The sequence below is a fragment of the Dromiciops gliroides genome, chromosome 2 (genome assembly GCF_019393635.1).
Source record: "Dromiciops gliroides isolate mDroGli1 chromosome 2, mDroGli1.pri, whole genome shotgun sequence".
Taxonomy (NCBI): domain Eukaryota; kingdom Metazoa; phylum Chordata; class Mammalia; order Microbiotheria; family Microbiotheriidae; genus Dromiciops; species Dromiciops gliroides.
This window is the reverse complement of record NC_057862.1, coordinates 567,067,369-567,093,622: the sequence shown is the minus strand read 5'-3', so window position 1 is coordinate 567,093,622 and position 26,254 is coordinate 567,067,369. Positions and strand designations below refer to the sequence as shown.

Sequence of the window (26,254 nt, the reverse complement as noted above, 5' to 3'; positions counted from 1 at the left end):
ATCCTAAAGACATACAAATGTAAGCTATTATTATAAGCATTATAACAGTAGGGTCCCTTACCAGTAAAAAACCCATAAACATTTACTGCTCAACCAGACACCTCACCACCATACCCATGGAACTTTCTTTTCTACTGATAAAGGTAAAATGCCCTTCATATTTTCCATTTCCTCATCTGTTTTTTTCACCTATATCCTAGAAAGTTATGTGTATATGGTAATAAAGTTTGGAGGTACTAAATAACTGAGGATTCATATACAATTCAGAAGAAAATCAGATTCAAACTTTCAGAAGAATATCAGATTTCATCCCAGGAATTAGGGAATAGAGAGAGGTTTTAGGACAAAAAGTAGAATGAAACACCTGGGACAGGAAGGCTTCACAGAAAGAGGGGGGGGGGGCGGGAAGAGATTGAAGTGCTAGAGCTCTGACCAGTGATGAGGAAAAGAAGGCTAATTACTATTTTTACCCTATCTGTGGCTATCCCTTACTGAAGTCCTTAGCCTCTGGCTAAGGATGGTGAGAGTAAGGAAGGAGAATTCTCCTAAGTTCCTTCCAGATGGAGCTGATGCACCCATCAGACACAATAGGGAAGGTCAAATGCAGTCATCAGTAACTTTGTGATGCAGCATCATCACCGTCCAAAGTTTTCAGCTTCTGCAGTTCCTTAAATACTTCAGAAGTTCACATTGTGAGCCACCACACAAGTCTATCCCCAGGGAAACACCACAGAAAAATACACACAGATAAGGTTTGTATAAGGAAAGCCACACAGATAACCAGACTACCCAGAGTGGCACTGCTCTGACACACAAAGGTCTAATCTGATTTTCTGTCTCTACTGGCTCACAGCACAATCAGATATTCACTATGAGGGTCAGTTTAAACACACCAGCCCAGATTCCCAGGCTATTCTGTCTTATGGCTACAGGCAGTCTTAGAGTGGGAGAGAGGTAGCTACCCTTAGAGTAATTGTTAGCAGCTGTTGCTGCTGCTTTTTCTTCAGAAGATCAAATGACTAATCTCTGTGATTATAGTTATGTAATGTCCTCCTCAGACACATCCTAGACTCACCCAGGACTGGTGTATAAAGAGGAATAGTTGGTCCAAGAGAACAATAGATTGAAGAAAATAAAGAGAAAGGAAAATAACAATATCCTCAGTTTACAGGAAGAAAAGGGAAAGATGCTATTTGAGTCACTGGATCAACATGAATAGGTACCTCTAAGTAAGGGATTGCCAGTTACTATGCACTATCATTCATTTTCTTTTAAAAGAAAGCTATTTCTTTTAAAAATAGAGCTAAAAAAGCATGCCAAGTTCTAATACCAGCATATTAAAGAAATGATCTCTGCACTAAGGGAATAATATGTTTGGGGCAAACACTCTCTTCTTTATTCACAGGCTGTTTTTCTTTCATAGCATGTGTGCCATATATAGACATATGCACTATTAAGATGTAACCATAAAATATGGGTAGCAGAAGTCCTTTACTTGGGTGGTCTTTTGCCCCAAGATAGATGCATTTGCATGAGGTTTTGGCCCAGAAAAAAATCTTAAGAGAGGAGGCATAAGCTCAAAGCATCTACTCAGAAGTTTTACTGTACAAACAATGTTTTATGTTCATTAAATAAGAATATCCATGTTGCAAAACAATCTTAAATTAAGTTGAATTTGAGAAAAGTCTTCCACGCTGACTTAAAATCTAAATGTGTGGGGCAGCTAGATGGCGCAGTGGTTAAAGCACCGGCCCTGGATTCAGGAGGACCTGAGTTCAAATCTGGCCTCAGACACTTGACACTTACTAGCTGTGTGACCCTGGGCAAGTCACTTAACCCCAATTGCCTCACTTAAAAAAAAAAAATCTAAATGTGTGACTAAAATCTAATGTGTGGTCACCTTAAATTAGAAGCTGATAGCACCAGTCTTTGGGCATTAAGCATTTATTAAAGTATTTAGAAGTTAGCAAAAGAGAGAGGAAGAACACGTGGAGTTCTGAAAGAGCCCACGCACAGCTCCAAGCTAATTGGCTGGTAGCATTGATTGACATGACTTACAGGAGGTTCTAGGAATAAATGTAACTTCCAGACGCTACCCTGGTTCTCAGCAGGGAGGTGGCAACCTGATTCTCACACTTCCCATGCACTCCCAAGTCACTGAGAAAAGTTTCAATGGGAAGTATTGTCCATTGGGCATTGCTGAAGAACCAAGTTAGATTTAAAATCTGTTTCTGAATTTGCTGAGACAAAACTCCATTTATTCTATTTATTATTTTTACTTAGCACTATATTATTATTATTTTCTTTGATATCATACTGAAGAAGTATAGATGAGTGAAAAAATACTAGAATGAAGGTGTGAGCTCCAATCCTGACTCTGACAACTCTCAGTGCTGTGAGTTTGAATAAATCACCTTCCCCTCAGAGCAATACTTGACTTTCTCCTCCATAATATAGGGATGCTGTTATTTATACCACCTACCTCACAGAGGTATTTACAAAAACACTCTGAAAACCTTGCAAATGACATTGGAATGACTATTATTAGAAAATACTAAGTCCCTTGAAGTAACATTTACTTTTTCTAGACTCATAGCACACATCTTATGACCGGAAGAAAATGAAAAGCTAAACAACTTGTGTTTGTTAGATTTGATAGTTATTCAGTCTAAAATGACTGAAAATCTCTCACCTGAAGAGAATTTCGTAACAGCCTACAATTTTTTTCAGTAAGAACATCCTTATTTGAATATTGTTTACATAAACATACATATATATGACAATTTGAGAAACCTAACTCTGAGTGTGTGAGGCAAAGGGAGAAGGTATCACAATTATTTATTAAAACTCCCACATCTAAAATATAGTTTGAAATCATAGGTGTAAGAGAGAAAAGATAATCATAGAGAAGAAGGTAACATCCAAGTTTGTAGTGAGAGGATGGTGGGAGTAAGGAAGGAGAATTCTCCTTAGTTCCTCTGGAGGGAGCTAGTACACCCATCAGTTAACTTTCCAGGACTTTTTCCAAAAACTGGGCACTACTCCAGGGACTAGCTGTAATTAAGGAAAAAGAAAGACCAAATTTGGCAATGTCCACTGAAAAGAAAGACATCATTTAGCCTCATCTTAAGAAGCCATAAATGTACTCCTTGCCTCAGTTGATATTAGAGTTGATAAGCATCAATTTCAGGAGGTGATTGGTATCCTTGATCATAATGAAAATTGGCTTCAGTGTTTCTATTTTACTCTTTTTGGGTGTCTCCTTTTACAGCCATTTAAAATGTGACCTGTGATATCTCGTGGTAGATTATGGCCAGATGCTTCTTCCTTGTAGCACTTTAAATACCTCTCCCTTACCTCATCACTGAAACAATGATACTAATGTTCTCAAACATTTTATTACAGCTAAGACTGCCAATGGAGTAGGATTTCTGCCTTTTAAAATATGATCTAGGTCTTGAATAAAAAGAACTTGGAGTTTTAAATTCTGCAAGCAGAGGAGGCTCTGGAGATGCAAAGAAACATAGAAGTATCTATAAATATATATATATTGTGACCTTGTCGCTTTTATCTTTTATTCAACTCTTATAACAAAAAAGTAGAAGTAAAAGACAAGTGAATCCCACATTTCCCAGTTTTTCTAAAAAAATAAAGTACCAGGGCTAAAAAGCAAGCCAACTAATTTAAGCTCTTTTATTTAAAGTGGTTTCAGCTTCAGAGTATATCAGTGATAATTTGCTGTCATTTTATACTCCTTGTTAATACAGAGTCATAAAATTTTAGAGCAGGAAGGTTTTCACAACAGATAGCCAAAAAACTGAACTGTGGAAGGTAGTGAGGCAACAGTTCCTGAAAATCACATTAACCTCCCATACTGCCAATGAAATAAAAAATTGGGTAGAATAAGGGCTGGTGCTGAAAAGCCTTGCTCATGATATTGTTTTGTAAAACTGAATGACTAAAAAGGAGGGGAGAGATAATAAGCTAACTGGGACCTCTTTGTGGCATAATAGTACAGCTATGGGAGTTCAGTATGCCTAGGTGAACTTCCTTATGTATCTGCTTGTGTCCTCATGTTAATAATCAATCAAAAGTATTTATTAAGTACACCATATATGTCAGGTATAGTGCTTGGTGCTAGGGATACAAATAAAAAGAATAAAAGTATACCTACTCAAAAGAAGCTTACTATTAGAGAATAAAACATGCATGAAAACATTTAAAGAGTAAATGTAAAAAAAATTAAATACAACTAAATAGAAAGTATAGTTAAATACATGATAGTTTGGTAGGGAGGGCACTGGCACTTGGAAGGATCTGAAAAGGTTTTACATAGAAGGTGGTGCCTGAGATGCATCTTGAAGGAAGAAAGGGATTCTATGAGGCAGAGTTGAGGACAGAGTACATTCCAGGTACTAGAGAAGAATTTAGATTGTTGTATGTGAGGAAGAGAGAGAACATCAGTTTAGCTGGGAAATAATGTATTAATGAACCTGGAAAGATAGTTAGGGACCAGACTGTGAAGGCCAAAAGTTAAACAAAGAAGTGTATATTTTATCTTAGGAATGATAAGGAGGAGCTAGAGTTAATTGAATAAAGCTTAACTATGATCATACAAAATTGGAAGACTTTTCCATGAACAAAATAATGTAAGTGGGATAAGATGGCAAACAGTTGATTGGGGAAAAAATCTTTGCAATAAGTATCTTTGATAAGGATCTGATATTAAAAATACATAGGGAATAAAAAAAAATGTGACCAAGAGCTATTCCCAAATGGATAAGATTGAAAAAGAAACTAAAAAAATGCTTCAATCTGTCTTCAGACACCATAAGTTCTTTCTCTGGAGATGGAATGTATTTTTCATAAGTCCTTCAGAGTTGTCTTGGATCACTGCATTGCTGAAAATAGCCAAGTCATTCTCAGCTGATTATCTTACAATATTGCTGGTACTTTGTATACAGTACATCTCACTTTGCATCAGCTCATGTAAGTCTTTCCAGGTTTTTCTGAGAGCATCCTGCTCATCATTTCACAGTTACTACTGCTAACTGAATTTCCCTCCACCCTACTCCCTCTCCTTGGCATTTACTCTATTCTCTATCTCCTTTCACCCTTTCCCTCTTCAAAGGTATTTTCCTTCTGACTGCCGCCTCTCCCAATCTGTCCTCCCTTCTATCACCTCCACCACCTTATTCCCTTACCTTCTTACTTTCCTGCAGGGTAAGATACATTACTATACCCAACTGAGTGTGTATGTTATTCCCTCTTTGAGCCAATTCTGATGAGAGTAAGGTTCACTCACTCCCCATCTCCTATCCTATCTTCCCCTCCACTGTATAAGCTTTTTCTTACTTTTTTTATGGTAGATATTTTATCCCATTCCACTTCTCCCTTTTCCTTTCTCCCAGTGCATTCCTCTCTCAAGCCTCAATTTTATTTTTTTCAAGATTTCATCCCTTCATATTCAACTCACATCTGTGCCCTCTGTCTAAATATACTCCATTCGATTGCCTTAATAATGAGAAAGTTATTATGAGTCACAAGTATAATTTTCCCATAAAGGAATGTAAACAAATTAACTTTTTAATATCCCTTATGATTTCTTTTTCTGTTTACTTTTTTATACTTCTCTAGAGTCTTATATTTGAAAGTCAAATTTTCTATTCAGCACAGGTCTTTTCATCAAGAGTGCCTGAACGTCTTCTCTTTCATTGAATGTCCATTTTTCCCTGAAGGATTATACTCAGTTTTGCTGGGTAGGTTGTTTGTTGTAATCCCAGTTCCTTTGCCCTCTGGAATATCATATCCAAAGCCTTCAATCCTTTAATGTAGAAGCTGCTAAATCTGACTGTGGCTCCACAACACTTGACTTGTTTCTTTATGGTTGCTTGCAGTATTTTCTACTTAACCTGGGAAATCTGGAATTTGGCTATAATATTCCTGGGAGTTTTCATTTTAGAATCTCTTTCAGGAGGTGATGGGTGTATTCTTTCAATTTCTATTTTACCTCCTGGTGCTAGAATATCAGGGCAATTTTCCCTGACAATTTCTTGGAAGATGATGTCTAGGCTCTTTTTTTGATCATGGCTTTCAGGTAGTCCAATAATTTTCAAATTATCTCTCCTGGATCTATTTTCCAAGTCAGTTGTTTTTCCATTGAGATATTTCATATTGCCTTCTATTTTTCATTCTTTTGGTTTTGCTTTATTGTTTCTTGATTTCTGATAAAGACATTAGCTTTCATTTGTTGAATCCTAATTTTTTTAATTATTTTTTTTTTTAGTGAGCCAATTGGGGTTAAGTGACTTGCCCAGGGTCACACAGCTAGTAAGTGTCAAGTGTCTGAGGCTGGATTTGATCTCAGGCCTTCCTGAATCCAGGGCCGGTGTTTTATCCACTGCATCACATAGCTGCCCCCCTTTTTCTTTAATTAATTATTTAATTTTGTTGTTGTTGTTGTTCAATCATAATTTTTAAGGAGTTATTTTCTTCAGAGTTTTTGTATCTCCTTTTCCATTTCGCCAACTAAGCTTTTCAAGGCATTCTTTTCCTCATAGGTTTTTTGTACCTCTTTTACCATGTGGCCTAGTCTATTTAAAAAATCCTTAAAAAGGTGTTATTTTCTTCAGTATTTTTCTGTGTCTCCTTTACCAAGCTGTTGACTTTTTTCCATGATATTCTTGCATCCCTTTCATTTCTCTTTCCATTTTTTTCCTCTACCTCTCTTTATTTTCAAAGTCTTTTTTGAGTGCTTCTATGGCCTGAAACCCATTCATCTTTTTCTTGGAAGCTTTGGATGTAGAAGCTTTGACTTTGTTATCTTCTTCTGAAGGTATATTTTGATCTCCCTTGTCACCATAGAAACTTTCTAGGGTCAGCATTTTTTTCTGTTTGCTCATTTTCCCAGTATTTCTTGACTTTTAAGTCTTTGTTAATATAGGGCACTATTTCCAGGTTGGAGGGTGCACTGTCCCAAGCTTTGTGCAGCTGTTTCCATAGCTACTTCTAGGAATTTGTAAGTTTTTAGTTCTTCCAAGGTGGTATGATTTAAGGAGAGATATGTTTACTACTCTCCTGGCCTGTGCTCTGGTCTGCAAGCAACCACAGGCCTGCTTTTCTGCCCTGCAATTATGAACAGAGTCCCGCTTCACTGTGGCTGCAAGCTCTGGTGTGCTTGTGTTCCTCCTCTGCCCGGGACTGCCACCCAAGACTGTGAACTGGATCTGAGTAGGGGCAAAACAACAGAGTCCTGCCTCAATGCTAGCAAAGAGTTCCCTGTAATCTCCTTCTGGACAATTGTTCAACCCCTTTACTGTCTGTGGGCTGCATTCCAGAAGCAGTTACTACTGCAGCTGATTCAGAAGCTCCCAAAGCCTGCTCCTGGTTTGCAGGCACCGGGTCTGCACTGGTGAGACTAGCACTTGGCTGAGCTCCACTCTCACCCCAGCACAACAGACCTTTCCCACCAACCTTCTAAGTTGTCTTTGGCTACAAAATTATTTCACCCTGTCTTTTTGTGGGTTCTGCTGCTCCAAGAATTGCCTTATGGCATTATTTGAAGGCATCTGGAGGGGTCTTTGGGAGAGCTCAGGCAAGTCACTGCCTTTCTTCAGCCATCTTCCACATGAAAGATTTCTCCAAATCATTAATAATAAGAGTAAAGCAAATCTCTGAGGGACTCTGAAGTCCTCACACTCAAAAACCATCAGATAACAACTCATTCCAAAGGCATTTATTAAGGACTTACTATTATGCCAGGAATAGTGCTAAGTGCTCACGATAAAAAAAAATTAAAAGACAAAAACATGGTCCCTACTCTCAAGAAGTTATCATTTAATGGAGAAGTCAACATGCACACAACTACTACATATAAAAATGTAAAATGGAAATGAAAGGTAATCTCAAAAGGAAAGTACTAGTTGAGGGGCACTAGTTGGGGAAAAGGATGAGGTGTATAGGACAGGGAAAGGTCTCTTGCAGAAGGTGGTAGCTGGACCAAGGGTTAAAAGAATCCTGGGAAGCCAGAAGAGCATATAGGAAGTAGAAGGCAGGGAAGCATTTATTAAGTGCCTACTATGTGCCAGGCACTATGCTAAGTTTTACAAATAATATCTCATTTAATCTTCCCAACAAAGCTGGGAGATAGGTATTACACTTTATCCCTATTTTATAGTTGAGGAAATTGAGGTAGACACAGGTTTGGTGACTTGTCTAGGGTTACACTGTTAGTAAATATGTGAGGTCAAATTTGAATTCAGGTCTTCCCGACTTCAGGCCCAGTGCTCTACCCATTGCACCACTAAGATAAAAGACAGATAAGGATGATGAGAATTCCAGGCATAAGAGAAAGCCAGTAAAAAGGAATAGAGTTGGAACCTGGACTGCTATATATAAGGAATAGGAAATAAATCAGTAGGCCTGGATAACAGATTATATGGAGGAGAGTAAAGCACAAGAAGATTGGGAAAGTAAGGGACTGGCCTCAGACACTTGACACTTACTAGCTGTGTGACCCTGGGCGAGTCACTTAACCCCCACTGCCCCGCCCCCCCAAAAAAAAAACAGAATAGGTAAGGGAAAGGTTGTGAAGAACTATTTTATGTAACATTCTAGAGGGAAGAGAATCATTAAGCTTGGTAAATGCTCACATCTTGACTTTAGGAAAATCACTTCTTAGAACAGAGAATAATTTGAGGAAGTGAAACCAACCAAAAGGCTATAGCAATAGTTCAGACATGAAATCATATGGAACTACTCTAGAGCAGCAACTATGTAAGTGGAGAGAGGGAACTTATATGAAAGATGTAAAAATAAAAAAAAAACAAGACTGGGCAACAGATTGGATATTTAGGGTGAGTTCAAATGAGAATTCAAGGATGATACATACCTAGAATGTGAGCCTGGTTTGCTATGACAAGGTGGTACCTTTGGTAATAATAAGGGAAGTTACAAAGAAGGGAGTTTTTGAAGAGAAGGAAAATGTGTTCTGTCTTGGACATTTGAGATACCATGGGATATCTATTTTGGGGCATCCAAAAAGTAATTGTTAATTTTGGCCTAAAGGTCAGGAAAAACGTGAAGGCTAGATATATAGAGCTGAGAATGAGTAGCATATATAATTAAACTCATAGGAGGTGATGAGAACATCAAGTAAGATAGTGTAGAGAGAGAAGAGAAAGCCCAGGACATATTTTTGGAGGAAAAACACAGTTAATAAATAAGACCTAAATTTGGTTTTGTTGTCATCTAGTCCTTTCTGTCACGTCCAACTCTTTGTGACCCATCTGGGGTTTTCTTAGCAAAGATATTGGAGTGGTTTGTCATTTCATTCTCCAGCTCATTTTAACATCCAGGAAAGGCAAGTGAGAAAAAGCAGTCAAACAGGTGGGAGGAGAACCAGGAGAAAGAATGAAAATCTAGAAAATGAAGAGGTACAAAGTCATAAGGAGACAAAGTAGTGGAAGTGGAGGTACTTAACAAAGATGTCTTTTTTTTTCCCTTTGTGAGGCAATCAGGATTAAGTGACTTGTCTGGAGTCACACAGCTAATAAGTATCAAGTATCAAGTGTCAAGTGTCAGAGACTGGACTTCTACTCAGGTTCCCCTGACTCCAGGGCCTGTCCTCCATCCACTGTGCCACCTAGTTGCCCCTGAAGATGGTTTTCATAAGAGGTTGAATAAAGTGGGGCTGATCACATGAAATGAAGGGTTCTATTTAGGGTAAAGGGCATTATGTAGGCATCAGGAAAGGAGGCAATCAATAAGGAGGTGTCAAAGATAAAAGAGTAGGATTAATAGAATGGACATTCTGTTTGAGAAAATGGGAAGGGATGGCATCAAGAGGACAAATTAAATGATTTGTGTTGATAAGGCAAAAGGTCACTTTTTGTGAGACAAGGATGAAGTAGGAAGGAAATAGAAGAGGGAAATCTCTGAGCCATATGAGTAGGTAGAGTATGGGAGAAGAGTAAACAATTACCTCCATTTTGGGGTGAAGTTATGAGAAAAAGGTACTCAGAGGAAGTGCTGTGAGGAAATTAAAAAGATATGGAATGTTCTTGAATAAGATAGTGAATTAACTAAAGAGCTGAAAAGCACTGTCTTGCTGATGTGAGGAAGGTCCCAGTTGTTATGGAACAAATTTATAACAGGCCATATCTGCATGGTTTTGTGATTTTTTTCAAGTTCTATTCAGCAGCTCATGAAAATAGCAAAGAAGGCAGACGGTGAGAAGAAGCTATAATCAGTATTTGACAAGGGGTGATTAACAATAATACATAAAGGTAAGAAATAAGAGTGCAGAGGACAGTGGAGAGGAGGCTGGTCATTATTATCATAGACAAAGCCTTATAAGAGGCAGAGGGGATGAGGAAATGTACTCCAGGCCTGGAGGGAGAAGATGGGATATATCTAGAAGACCAAGTTAGAGAAAATACAGTAGAAATGAATTGAATGAAAGTCCACAAAGGCCTGGTATTATAAGTGAAGAAAATGGAAAATATATGGAATATGTTGCAGAGTAGAAAGAACAAGACTTAGTAACTGATTGGATTGGGGGAGGAAGCAGGAAAAGAGAGAAAAAAGTCAAGGATGATCCCAAGGTTAAAAAAAATGTAGCAGTGACTAAGAAGATAGCACTGGTTTCAACAGGAATAGTTAAATTTGGAGAGGATATGGGATTAGATAGGGAAGAAAATGAACATGCTGAGTTTAAGATACACTTGGGAAAAATCCAAGTAGTAATGTCCAGTAGGCAACTGGTAAGGCAGAACTGGTATTTAGGAGAGAGATGAAAGCTAGAAAGACAATAGAATAAGTCCCTAATTATAGGATTTCCAGTACTAATCCACGGGATAAAGAGATATAAGTTTAGGAAAAACTTTACCAGTACCCTTAAAATACAAATCTTACTAAATGAGATAATACATGTAAAGTACTTTGTAAACCTTAAAGCATTGTATAATGCTAGTTATTATCAACAATATCATCACCATTATCATAAGGAAGGACTTGATAACAGAACACTACTGTTACTTCCTTGTGCTTATTATTTAAAGAGGGGGAATGTGTCTTTTTAATTCTGATTCTAACACTGGTCACAGAAAAGATATTTTTAAGCTTGAGTCTAAAATAATGAAGAACTCTTAGAAACTAAAGTGGATCAAAAAATCCGCCTCACTCTCATAAGTCATTTTCTTTTTGCTTATTTAAAGACATGCAAAGTCTAGAGAAGCTACTAAGAGAAGCTGTGATCTATGGCCAGCCTCGAAGTCGAAGAGCATGGAAAAAAATCCTCATTCTAGTAGAAGGCATCTATAGGTATGTGAATGACCAGGGTATTTAATTTGTCATCTAAATATATTTGGGGCAGCTAGGTGGTGCAGTGCATGGAGTGTCAGGCCTGACATCTGGAAGACTCATCATCTCAAGTTCAAATCTGGCCTCAGACACTTCGCAGCTGTGTGATCCTGGGCAAGTCACTTAACCCTATTGGCCTCAGTTCCTCAACTGTAAAATGAGCAAGGAAATAGCAAACCACTCTAGTATTTTTGCCAAGAAAACCTTCAATGGGGTCACGAAGAGTCAGGCATGACTAAAACGACTGAGAAACAACCAAAAAAAAAATTTGACAGATGGGGAAATACCTACAAACTCCACAGGTATGCTGAGAAGTTAGACAACCACAAGTCTACAAAGAATCTGATTTGAAACTACTCTAATAAGCCATCAAGTATCAGTGTAGTTACCTATGGGGTAACCTTCATTGTCAGATAACTGGAAGCACAGAATCACACAGAACCTCACAATTGAAAGGGATATTATATAAGATCTTTTTGGACAAAGACTACTTGCTTGCAATGTCTGGCACACTATCCTTCAATATAGTAAGTGCTTAATAGGTAAACTGAATTTGTTGACCTCAGAGGTCATTTAATACAATAGATATCTGAATAAGAATCCCTCTTATACATCTCAAAACTTATCATCCAGGGGGCAGCTAGATGGCTCAGTGGATAGAGAACCGGCCCTGGAGTCAGGAGTACCTGAGTTCAAATCCGGCCTCAGACACTTAACACTTACTAGCTGTGTGACCCTGGGCAAGTCACAACCCCAATTGCCTGACCAAAAAAAAAACCTTATCATCCAGGTGACACTTTAGCAAGGGGGAACCCATTACCACCAGAGACAGCCTACTCCATTTCTGAATAGCTCTACTTGTTAGGAAGCTTTTCCTTACCTCATGTCTGCTCTCTGGATGTGGTTTGATATCATGGGAATTTTTTCAGCCTGCTTTGTGGAGGAATGCATATGGAAAAGAGTTAACTTGAATTGATTCTTTTTATAAACTTTGCTTACCATATATTGAAGATCACAGGGATATTTTACCCTGTAATATTATTTGGCATGAATTCTCATGACATTTCATTCATACCTAATCATAGAGTATCTTGAGAGGTGCCTTAGAGTATCCTCTTGAATTAGCTAATATAAGCCATTTTTATAAAAACCACAAAGAGCTATCAATAGCTAAAGGAGCTACCAGAGTGTAGAATATGCCTATCACATTCAGACTATGGTGCCATTGGGGCAACTAACGCCTTCATAGTTTGGCTTAGAAGGATTTTATGTCAAAAATTCAATTCTCTCTAGCCAATGTTATGAAATTATAATTCTGCATCTAAAAAATAGCAACATTGCTGCAAAAACAGCCAGGAAAAGCAGAGGCAACATTTTTTTTTCTTTTTAATCTAAACTTTCCCTTCAAGTAACATAATTTTAGCCAAAAGAATAACAAGCAGAAAAGGAAAGAAATGTGTTTCCTGTCAACAAATATATTTTCACAAACTGAAATTTAAAAATTTGCTTTTCTTTATAAAAACCGACTGCAGCATTTATTGTCCAGATTATTGGTCAGAGCTAAATAGTCAACCTCCCCATACATACCCTCACCTTACCTGATGCAGGTCTGATTGTTTCACATACTACTATACAGTTGTAAACATGGCATTTATAGTTTATTGTCAATCACTGATTTTCTTCAAGACCTATCAGAATGTAAGCAAGGTGACAATCTCCAGTGTGTCCTATGCATAAAGACTGTGAGAGTACACTAGAATAATTAACTACTCATTGGCCCTGAACTTGCTACTTAAAAAAAATAATAATTCCACACTGACTTTATGCTGTCATAACTTCAAGGCTCATTCTTCCTCCTGTGTAATTTGTGCCAGCTGCAGTGCACCATAAAACTGGGGTGAGAGAACAAACCAATTCTTATCTAAACACCTGTCATTCAGGATTGGAACAGCTTAAAAGCTGATCAGCTGAGCCAGAGCAGGCTGGACATCTCCTTTTAAGCAGAATAAACAGAACCAAACTGCAAATAAACACAACTTGGCACAACTAAAGGAAAGTTAAGTTTTAAACACTTTGATCATGGTTGAAATTAAGAGGACCACCAGCATTTTACTGTCAAATATTCTTGTCAGTTACCCAGCCTACAGAAACCACTGCAAAGGCTGGGTTTTTTTTTTTTCATTTCGTAAGTCTCATCTCTGTTCTACCACAGTATCAGAAGTACAGGCTTAAAAGTTATGGAAATCAAGAAATCGTACCAGATTTCAAGTTTAAACATCTCTAAAATTTGCAACTTAATCTGTGATTTATTTTTTTCTGATGAACTCTTTTCAAAGAGCTTGGGAAACAGCTTTTAGGAACTCTTCATTGGAGAATGATTTTTCTGTTGGTTTTTTTTTTCCAAATTGGTACATGAAACTTTCCATGAAAATAATCTCCAACCCAAAATGCCTTTCATGGACAAGTAATAACCTCACTGGACTTTGGTTTCTTCATCTTTAAAATGAAAGAGTTCAGACTAGATTATCTATACTCCCAACTCAATCATTCTATAACTTTATGATATTGTGTGACTGACCATCTTCTAACTTCTGCCATAACTAAATACTGAATAAAACAATCTTCGGTTGATTTTTCTTAAGAGTGATGTGAGAATTCTCATTTTTAAATGTTTTGTTAGTATGTACTTTGTGGACATCCAAACAGACAGTATCTTTGGGCTGCCTTTAGAATTTTACTATGTTGATTTTTTTTTCTTTTCTGTTTCTTCCAACATTACTGATCCAAGATCCAAGATCCCTTATGCAAATAATCAACAGTAGACAAAAGATTCATGGGAAGATTAAGGACTATTCAGAACCCAAAGGTCAAGTCACTGATGATTCTTGGACTCCACTTAAATAACACTATTTTAGTGTCACTAAATAGTTACTGGATTTAAAAGGTGTATCAACGTGCCATGAACAAAAAAAAAAAATGGCATCAACTTTAAAAAGGGAAGCGAATACAGGACCTTTATTTGCTAAATACACACTTCACCAAGTGTTGTAGCTATGATGTATGACAAACATAACGTAGTTATTGGTAACAAAAGAAAAGTATGGCAGAAAATTGGAGGGTCACAGCTTTTAAAATACTGGAAGAGAAAAAAGGTATACTTGAATTTATGACATCAAAAGATGCTTTTCAGCAACTACAGTAACTTTGCAAATGGAACAAAATGTACAGAAACCTGGGGAGCCCAGGACAATGTCTAATCCCTCTTCTACCCAAACTTTTTTGTGTACTCGAAAAGAACTCTGGTATCCCACAACTAAGTCTTCTCCTGTCTACATGCTAAATTCTAATGGAGATAAACATGAAAAAAATACTAATACATGCATATGCAAGGAAAATAGGATCCAGAGAGGACCCAGACTTGCCCAAGGTTATACAATAAGTGGCACAGGTAGAATTTGAACCTAGTTCTTATAATCACAAAGTCAGTACTTTCTTTTCTACTGTATTATATGAAATGTAAAAAGGATAAATAAAAAGTCTACATATAAGCTAAAAATTATTAACTTCCAAACCCAGGATGAGAAACATCTAACTTAATAGGAGTTCATATGATTTTGAAGATTTTAGTTAGTTGAATGTTCAATCTGAGTTAACAGTACTGCTAAAAATAAGTTAATTCAATCATAGGCTTCATTAATAGTCATATAATGTTTAACACAATGGAGATGATAGTTTCATCATAGCCTGGTTAGATCATATCATATTTGGTTTTGTCTCCATTCAAAGATATATCCTAATCAATGCAAGATACCATGCTATTATATATGCTATATTAAGTTTGACTTGACTTGGCTTATGTGAAGTAATGGGGATATAAAAACAAAAATATTCGAAATTACCCCTGCCCTCAATAATATTATACTGCACTGGAATGCAACAAATTGCTTTCCTCAAGATCTCCAAACTTTATCCTCTTTCTCAATGTATCTACTTCTGTTAGTGATTCCTCTATTTTCCCAGTCACCTAGATGCAAAACCACAAAGCCATCTTTGATTTCCTTTTTCCTTACCCCTCCCACCAAATTACAGTTGCTAATCTCTGTCAACACCTCCCCAACACTTCTTGCATCTACCCCTTCCTCTGCATTCTTATACTACCACCACCCTGGTTCAGTGCTTCATCACCTGTTATATGGTCTACTGTAATAACTTCCTAAGTGATTTCTCTGTCTCCAATGTCTCCCCAATTCCAGTATTTTATATAGTTACAAAAATAATCTTCAACACAGGTTTGACCATATCATTTCCAAAAACATTCACCCTACTTCCTAGATAAAAAATAAATCTGTTAGCCTGGCATTTAAGACTTTTTATTATCTGTTCTTTGACCTCCTTTCCATCTCCATGTATTTGCAAAATATCTACTAAGCACCTACTCTGTACAAAGCAATGGAGGAGACACAAAGTATCACAATCTGTGATACACAGATCTGTGTTCTCTCATGAAGCTTACAGTTTAATGGGGAATATCACAGATAATTGATAACCACACTGTAAAATAATACATTCTAAGTGTACAAGACACAATGGGATGAGCTAAAATACATAAAGTCAGGACCAGAACTCAGCTAACTATGAAGCATCTGGCAGACACTAAAAATTATACCAGAAAGGAGTTGAATACCAGAGGAAGAGAAGGGCTGAGAAATATCAGAGAATTTTCATGGGTGAGGCAAATAGAGGTCAAATCAAGTTCATAGAAGATCAACTAAAAATGAAATGAATTCCAGGAGAGTTGACTGATGCAATCAGGTAAATAACATAGGGGAAAGGAGGAAGATAATAAGCATGTATTAAGCACCTACATGATAAGCAATGTGCTAAATGCTTTACAACCATCATGCTTTACAACTAAGCAAGGTAAAGAGCCTATCAGATTATAGTACACAAAACAAGCAGCATCTTTAAGTAATTGACACTAAAAAGAAACCCTGATGCCAGGGCAGAGGCTGTTTTCTTTCTCAGTGCCTTGTCTTATATTACTGGCTGGGTGTGGTCAGTCCAAGGTCTATAGTTAGTATTGAGCACAGCCAAGAAAATACAGATTAAACCTGCTCCTGATTCATACAAAGGCAAAGGTGATAGGATCATTGAGAGGTACTAACACTATTTCAATTCCCTACCAAAGAAAACAAACCATAATAAACTATGTCCACTTGCATAATAGGGTATATGTAACAGCATTTAACTTCTTTAATTAAAATGAAAGAAACATTACATTGATACAATCTGAATTTTTTTCTAACGAGGAAATTCATAATAAAGTACATAGTCGTCACTCAATCTGAAATTAACTGAGTTTTTTACTTTTTCTATTATTACTCTGAAATATCCAAATTACTTCTGGTTTATTTCCAGTTTTGAAATTTATATATCAGTTATACAAATCAATAACAAAGGGGACTTTTCCAAATGATCTGGGACTTCAGGTAGCAAAGTTACAGCCAAAACTTTCAACCCACTGGTAGTTAAGAAATAATTTGATGATGAATCACCTATTCCTAAAACATTCAGTCCTTCCAAAAAGTTAAGTCCTATATCATGGAGATGTAATTTACTCCAAAAATGACTGAGATTTCCCACCCCAAAACCAGTGGTTGAGATTTTCTTAACTCCAAATGTCAAGCCCTATATTTTTCCAGTTGCAATAAGTCAAAACATAAAAGAACAAGAAAAGAAAAAGGACAGTAGCTACTTAATTTTAAAGCAGTAACTTATTATTTCCTTTCTTATCTCAGGATATGATTTGAGCCCACAAGGAAGTTTTTACACTATGTAAATTGGCGAAGAGTAGCTTTTGTTCATTGTTATCATTTAGTAACTCAGATTATATGTAAGGAGAAGGGAGAAACAAAATTTCAAGAAGAAATCAGTACACTTAGTTAATACGTTATATAATAGTACATAAATATATATATATACATACACATATGTATATATTCACAATGTTGTTAATTCAAGTATAATTCAAGGTCCTGAATATTGCTTTAAATTAGCTGGTAGATCTGTATTCACTGATACATTTATACAGTATTTTTCCAATAATGTTGAAAGGGATTGAAGAGGACCTCCATTTCAAAGGAAAAATAATATTCTAATAAGTAATAAATGTAAAGAACATTATTATTATGTTTCTAAATGTGACTCAACTTCAAATATTAAAACAGTGAAGCAATAAAACTTTAACTAGCCTTAATTTGACTCAAATCATGGCCTAAACACACACACACACACACACACATCTGTGAAAAGGTTTTGTTTGTTTTTTACTTTGATCCTTTACCTACCACCTATTAAGCTAGGGATACATGCTCAACCAATTTTACTGTTTTACTATCTAAACTGACCTGTCACTTAAGTGTTTAATGGGGAAAAAATAAAAGCATTAAATTCAGTAAAGGGAAAGAAAACATTAAAATTGACAGTTTGTCTTAACTGGCTTCCTTAACTATTTTTTAAATTGAGATAATCATTTAATACAATCAAAACTGTGCACAAAGATATTGAAATCAAGGTGGTCTGAGAACGTATTAAAAGCTTGAAATTCCAAGTTTTTACATAAATTTGACATTGTTATTTTATTTTAATAAGATTTATATCCTGCCTAATTCCAAAAGGAGAAGGAGCTTATAAATTCAAATATAAAGAAACATGACTGGGGATAAAAAAAAAGAAGTTTCCATTTGCAGGAAACTATTAGACATATAAAATAAACCATTTACTACCATGAAACATTGAATCTGGCTCTATAAGCACAGTTATTTTTTTATGTTTAACTCTTCATAACCTCAAATGAAGTTCTTTTATGGCTTTGTCCCTGTAACCTTCATTTTTCACCAGCTCAAAAGAGGAGACTGATAGAATCCAATTGGTCAATAAGCATTTACGGACCTATCATCAGTCAGTTGGATCATCATATAATTGAGCCAATTCCACCATTAAAAGGAATGTTATTTTAGCACCTTAACAATTAAAATGAATAAACTACACACTGAGATTCTTTCCTTACTGATCTCAAACTCACCATGCCAATTCAACAGATAATTGATTTTAGTTCTTCAGGAAATGTGGCAGAGGGGCATAGCCTTCATTTTCAAAATACTTAGATTCTTCCCTGGTTTCAAAAACTTTAACTTACACTTTAAAAAATGTATCTTAGAGGAAACAAATGGTAAGTGCCTGTCTTTAACAAAGGGTAGAAGCTAACTGTCAAATCTATATTCAAAAAGGAAAAGAAAGAAAAGTTTTTCAGAGGATAGATTATAATATTAGCATTTCTTTCTATAATCTAGCATGGAAGGTTCCATTGTGCGCCTGCCTGAGATTGTTGCCTTAAAGAAGAAGTACAAAGCCTACCTCTACTTGGATGAAGCTCACAGTATTGGAAGTTTAGGCCCAAGAGGCCAGGGGGTTGTTGATTACTTTGGAATGGATCCTTGTGATGTTGACGTGTTCATGGGAACGTTCACCAAAAGCTTTGGAGCAGCTGGAGGATACATAGCTGGAAGAAAGGTAAAACTAAAAACCTTGTACCTGGATAAATCATACACCCTGAGAACAATCTTTTGCATTAAGCCTAATTCTCTTAGTGTGGATTTAATAAGGCAAGATTTCCTAAGCATAAGCCATAATACATATCACCTGCCACATATAATATGAAGCATCCCACTGCTTACATTCACATTCAAATATGTTGTTGTTCAGTAGTTCAGTCATGTCCAACTCTTCGTGACTCCATGGACCATAGCACGCCAAGCCCTTTTATCCTCCACTATTCCCTGAAGTCTATCCAAGCTCATATTCATGGCTTCTAAGACACTATCTATTTCATCCTCTGCCTTCTCCTTTTGCCTTCAATCTTTCTCAACATCAGGTTATTTTCCAATGAGTCCTGTCTTTTCATTATATGATCAAAATATTCGAACTTTAGCTTCAGTATTTGTCCCTCCAATGAACAGTATGACTTAATTTCTTTAAGTATTGACCTCCTTGATGTCCAAGGGACAAGGGTTGTTTGTTATTATATACACAGAGATTTACACTATGCATAGCACATAAGTGCTTAATAACAATTAATTAATTGAAAGATTGTCCTATAGTTTGCAGACTATTTGCTTCCCTTTTTAAAAAAATCTCTTTTTCTCTAATTTTGTAATTATCATTGACAGTGATAAACTAAGTCCTTAAGTATCCAAGTATATAATTAATCTACACTAGCCCTGAATTCTTCTAGGACAAGTAGATGCTCATTTACTACCTATTAACTTATCTTGGGTTGCATCTCCCTTTGGACATTTTTTTCTGTCATTTTTATCACAAAAGTCGTTCTCTTTGGCAGAGAAAACGAAATCCAGAAAAATAAATAATAAAGGTTTTTTGCCTTGTTCTCATAAGTTACCTACCTCATATAACATCTACCTCTAAGAAAAGAGTCCTATCCCTTCTTCAGTCCTCATATTTCCCGTAATACCCACTTTCCAAGCTTTAGAATTCCTGCTATTATTTTTACAAAACCATGTCATGCTCTTATAGTTATCCTGTTAGTTGCACTTACTTCCATCAACTGTATGTATAATTTGGGGGCAGCTAGGTGGTGCAGTGGATAAAGCACCGGCCCTGGATTCAGGAAGACCTGAGTTCAAATCCAGCCTCAGACACTTGACACTTAATAGCTGTATGACCCTGGGCAAGTCACTTAACCCTCATTGCCCTGCCCCGCCCCCCAAAAATATGTATAATTTTAAAATCTAAGTTTGTTGGGGAATTCCCTGTGTAACCACACTGGTCTCTTCAAACAAGTCTCATTTTTCCTCTTCATCAGAAGTGTTTCCCTTTCTATCTTCAGAATTTCATTCCTGAAGCTTTTCCAAATCCTCCTATTCCAGTTTTCCTTGGAGAATTTCAGTCTGAGGCATCTTCCCTATACTTTCTCTGAACCCTTAGAAATCATTTTTCTCCAATCGAGGGCACAGTCTGACCATGCCTGGTTTTCCTCTTCTCTATCATAAATTCTAAGGAGGGAATGATCATTGTCTAATATTCCTATCATTTTTGCTCCCTAATCACCAAGTAACTCACCGATAATGAGAATCAGATTGAGATTCCTCTTCCTTTTGAAGGCTAAAACTATCATTAAGACAAGTCAACAAGTTATTAGCTGTTCTACTTTTGCTAAAGAGACAACACTAAGAATTTCTGGATAACCATATTTACCCACCATGCCAAGAATGTGATGTTTCCAGAGCCCTTGATCTATATCCTCTTTCTATTCAGGTGTTCTATAGTATACTCCTATCACCAAACTGATTCTGTTTTTCTGATATTCACCCAAATGTTTTCAACTATGATTTTGTTGTTTGGTTTCCAGATTTCCTTACCAGTATATATTCTTTTTGTTTGTTTGTTTGTTTTAGTGAGGCAATTGGGGTTAAGTGACTTGCCCAGGGTCACACAGCTAGTAAGTGTTAAGTGTCTGAGGTCAGATTTGAACTCAGGTACTCCTGACTCCAGAGCCGGTGCTCTATCCACTGTGCCACCCAGCTGCCCCACCAGTATACATTCTTAACATTCAATGCTACACTGCACCCAGTTAGGAGACATGACATGGGTAAACAGTCAACAAAGGAGTTTTATAGGTAAAAAGGAAAACAATGAGAAAGAGGGTCATGAAAATTCAGAAACGAGAGATTAATCAGAAGGAGAGAGTGGTCAACTGTATCAAATCCTACAGAGAGGTCAAGAAAGATGAGGGCTAAGAAAGAACCATTAGATGCAGCAATTAAGAGATCACCGATTCTGCCTTCTAGGACTAAACAGATAAGACTATTTCCTTTACCATATTAATAATCCTTCAGAGAACTGAATACAGCAAAAATACATGTCTTTCCTGAGTCTTTGTTTCTTGTTCTTCAATTTTCCTCAATGACAAATTTCCCCCCAACCTCAATTCAATCTCTGACCTTCACAAATAGGAATTTTTCTGTATCAACTTCACAATTTCCTTCCATGTGAATACACTTCAGTTTTTCCTCTCTTGCTTCTCTCACAGCACTGCCCCCAAGACAATCATAGAAAAAAGGAACATTTTGTATTTATGTGTGTAAATATTCTCCTCTCTCCCTCCCCACCCCAGCAGAATATAAGTTTCCAGAGGCCAAGAATTGTTTCTATTTTGTCTTTGTATCCCCAGTGCCTATCACTGTACTTGATTTATAATAGGTGCTTAATAAATTTTTAAAAAATTAATCAAATACCACAAATTAACAGTACCATGTAAATATATAAATTTGTCTTCTAGAAACCTTTTATTTCATGAATAATAATTTATATTCATACACTTTACAATTTACAAAGTACTTCTGAATATATTATTGCCTTTATGTATAAGCTGTAACATAAAACATCTTCCCATTTTTAATTCAGAGAATCCAATAACACTGCTCTTTACCTCAACAATTCTTATAGTGTACAGTACAATGAAACTTGCTATGTGTGTGTGTGTGTGTGTGTGTATGAAATGATCAACTTTCAGAAAAAAACTAGATTTCTATAGTGATTTTTATACCCTTTATATTACTCTGTGACTTTCATTTTGGACCTCAGTTTCCTAAATGTACAAAGAGGGAGCAGGTCTAGATTGCATCAAAGATTCTTCCCAGCTCTAAATCATGAGTCATATACTCTATTTTGCACTGTAGTTTTTTATTCTGCCACTAGATGGTAGAAAGAAATAGAAAATGAGAAACAAGCCACTAAAGCAGTTATCAGAACTTCCCAAGGAAAACAGACCTCAAAAATTATCTGGTCTAGTAAACAAACAAACAAACAAAAAACCATTGCCCTGTAGCTCTAGGAAGCAAAATCCAAAAATCAAAGACTGGGTATAGGGAGAGTAAAAGGTATACAGCATGGTATACTACTGGTCTTTGAATCAGAAGAGACCTGGATCTAAATCCCATTTCTGACCATAGGCAAGTCACATATAATAGCTACCTCAAGTAGTTATTATGAAGATTAAATGAGATAATATAGGCAAAGTACTTTATAAGCCTTAAAGCATTATTTATGAATATTGCTGCTGTTGATCCAGAAACTGACTACATGCCCTCTGGCCTACCAGTTCTTCTTGGGTTGGTACCTGTAAGGACCTCTACAGTCTCCATCACATAAAGAGTTCATGATTTACTGGATGTCATGCCTGTTCTTCATAGTCTTCAACCTCAGTTTCTAATGCGGTCTTTAAATGAGAAAGGATCAGTGTGAATTTCCATTTAAGAAAGTCACATTTTAATTGTAAGAAGCATTTGTATTTTGTTTATTTTGTTTTCTTTACTTCAGGTTTCCCTTGTATAGATTTTCCCTCTGAATGTTGACTGAGTAAAGAGTTTCTATCTTGAATCTGATTTTGTTATTGTTTTTCACTAAAAAGACATACCATGCAATCATAAGAATTCTTGAATTGAAAGAAGTTTCTTCTACTTAATAATCTTCCCAAAAATAGAATACCTCATATTTTTCAGAGGTTAAAAAGTATAACAAATGGAAAGTTTTAAAATGTGCATTATTGGGAAAACTTTTCCCCAAAATTCAAAATCAGTGCTAATGGAATTTTTTAAAAGCTACTTTTTGGGTTTTTTGGGGAGTTTGGGGTGGGGTTTTTTTGGTGGGGCAATGGGAGTTAAGTGACTTGCCTAGGGTCACAAAGCTAGTAAGTGTCAAGTGTCTGATGCCAGATTTGAACTCAGGTCCTCCTGAATCCAGGGCCGGTGCTTTATCCACTGTGCCACCTAGCTGCCCCTAAAAGCTACTTTTTAAAAATGCATCAATTCAAAGAATTTATTAATTCTAAAAAAATTCAAATAGATATTCAATTGGTTCTCAGCTAACCTCAGGACTCTTACCTATCAGTCAAGTAGCAAAGTTTGGCAAAATGAAACTTTATGTTTCTCCACTATAAGTGGTAGTATTAACATTAGTATATATGTTTGAGACTGGCAACTCATTATGGGATGGCAATAACTCTGGATTCACAAAGGCTAATGCCAACTGTGGAATACCCTACTAAGCTGGCTAGCCTTCAAGAAATCTATTGCTAGAGGGCCAACGGAATGAAGTTCTGAGAAGTGTTCTAACTATAGGAGTGATAAATTCCAGCCACAGGAACTCACAAAAACCATCTACTATAGATAAAAGAGTTGTGATCTCTATCAACAAAGCGAGTAACCATACCAACAAAATCACAAATCCTTGAAGTACTAAATACAAGTATAAAAAGACCATGCATGGTAATAGCATCTTGCATTTATACAGAAAGTTTCTCTATGGGTCCCAAAGTTATAGCTTTATATTAGTAACTAGAGAAATCCTTGGTATATTAGGCATCATACTATAACATCTCAAACTGATGCATAACAAAGAAAATGATTAAATAATCTGAGATGACCAGGAAAATCAAATTACAAATAGTTTAGTGACCAACAATGAGGGAGGGCCAGAAAAACAAACTGACCAAATTAAGGTTTACTCTACGGCTTTTAGACTATGCCAAAGTATCAAGCATTTTCAAATGTTTCCCCTCTCTCAGCATCCCTTTCTCTTTGCAGGTGAGTTGATAGCATTCTTTATTCTTTTGTCTACTAAACATTACAAATAAGACAAGACAGTAACCTCCAGATAGCAGCTTCCAGAAATCTTTTCTCTGGAAAACTCTACATGAAGGAGAAACAAATATTTGGAAACAAAGGTATAGGTGAGAAATGGTTTGAGCACTATGATGTTCACACACACACACACACACACACACACCCCAAAGCATTCATTTTCCCTGACAAAATATAAATGTTTATTTCCCCTCACATAGTCTGCCATCATATATAGATTGAAAAATTGTAGCTGAGCTGCCTTCTTCTCTCCTCACTCCCTACAAGTTACTAAAATTCTTTCTCTAAAGCCAAGCTTTGCTTCTTGTCCATTTTGAGATTATATGTGACGATTCTCTGGCTGTTGGCAGCTCCAATCTGAAATCTTCTCTTTTCACGACTATTGAGAAAAAATTCAAAGAATTCCCTCTCTGCCTGTCATGACTTGTTCTTATAAATGGTTTGTTTAGAGAAAGGGATCAGCTGATGAGAATTGTTTGTGTCTTTCCACTTGTCTAGTTGCTGAGGAGATTCTGTAAACTATGCTAAACCCAGAGGGATCCAGATTTTCTTAGGTGCATAATGTTTTGTTTAATATCTTGAGTGGTTTTGTATGCACTGAACAAACTCTTGGTCATTGCAGATTGAAAAGGAAAAATAATACAGAATCTTTTAAATGATGGTAGCCATCATAATTCCAACCTGCAGGGCTAGAATTCAGGAGGGGAGAACAGTGAAAAACAAGAATGTCATAAACTGCAGCATACCTCTCAGCTGAAGGTTCAGTCAAGCAGGTTTGGCATGGGTCTTTCAGCTTGGTGAAATTCTGCATTCATCCACAGCAAGCCTGGTTAAATCTGACTCTGAGCTCAGCTCAGCTCTGGCCCAAGTTCTTTGATATAGCTGTGTTTAACAACCCTTTGAAGTAAATGGGGGTCATGAAATGAACACTAAAATGTTTATCCAAACAATCCTCTTGTCTGAATTCCTTTAGTAAGGCTACCCCTGTCCTTGAACCGTGCACCTAAGGGTAGGGAAAATAATCAGAATTTTGAACCTACATTTGTGCACTGTAACCTCTGCATAACTAGATCTATAGCCTGCTCTGAAGCAAGACACAAAACAGACCCAAATTGCAAAAGGCCAAAGTCAACTATTAATTAATTTTTCATGATGCCTGAATAGAAAGGAGAAATCAATAATCAAGACTTGCATCCTTCCTTGATGCTCCCCAGACCTCAATCCATAGTTCTACTTTCTGACTAGCCATTCTAAGTGGAGTGAATCCACAAATATAATCTCTAAAAAACAAGGCTAGACCAAAAAAAAAAAATAGAAAGAAAAAGAAAGAAGCCTGCAGGCAAGTTAAGACCTTAAATTTAAATTCTGTTATTCTTTTTGAAGTAATACTCACATTACCATCAGAGAAGCAATGACTGCATAAAATTTCTAGATGTGTTAAGGACTAGGAAAATTAGCAGGTAAAAAGAGGGTTGGCACATTTTTATGAACCTAAAGAAGTTCTTCCAAAGATCTTAACTTTCATTCCTTGCTCCAACTTCCACCCCAGAGTTTATTGTATACATGATCTAGTGAATTTGGTTTACTTCCCTAGCACAATCAGGAGCTCTCTGCCACCCCATACTACTGCCCATCAGGGAAGCTAGGTGGTGCAGTAGATAGAGCACTAGCCCTGAAGTCAGGAGGACCCGAGTTCAAATCTCGCCTCAGATACTTAGTACCCCAATTGCTTTAAACATCCGGGGCTATCTCCAGTTGTCTTGATGTATATCTTGCCACTGGACCCAGATAGCTCTGAAAGAGAGACCTTTGCACAGCCCTCCCTCACTTAAACCCAATTTACTGCAAGTCATGACATCACACTGATGTCATGGTCCTCTTTGAGAAAGAAGGACAAACAACATCTACTGCCCATCAATCTCAATCTAATCAAGCAACCAAAAGCACTGATGAAATACTTATGTGCTTACATTATGCTCACACTAGATATGGCACTATCACAGAAACCCAATACATGATCATCTACCCTATCCCTTCCCCCCTCACCTCCCCACCCTCCCAGCAATTTCTTTGCAAAACAAAACTAGAAAGGGTTCAGAAACGCATGACTCACATTTGCTATATGATCTTAGGGATTGTTCTACTAATATTTATAATACATGCAGGGAAGAATG

At 36.7% G+C, this 26,254-nt stretch overlaps 1 protein-coding gene across 1 annotated transcript in view; it reads left to right on the top strand.

Annotated features, from left to right (window-relative positions):
• Positions 1 to 26,254, top strand: part of SPTLC3 (serine palmitoyltransferase long chain base subunit 3) — a 218,069-nt gene that overhangs the window by 129,491 nt on the left and 62,324 nt on the right. Inside the window, exons 7-8 of the mRNA XM_043985477.1 lie at positions 11,217 to 11,322; positions 18,714 to 18,933. Of these exons, the coding sequence (XP_043841412.1) occupies positions 11,217 to 11,322; positions 18,714 to 18,933 (326 nt within the window). The remainder of the gene's footprint in view (positions 1 to 11,216; positions 11,323 to 18,713; positions 18,934 to 26,254) is intronic.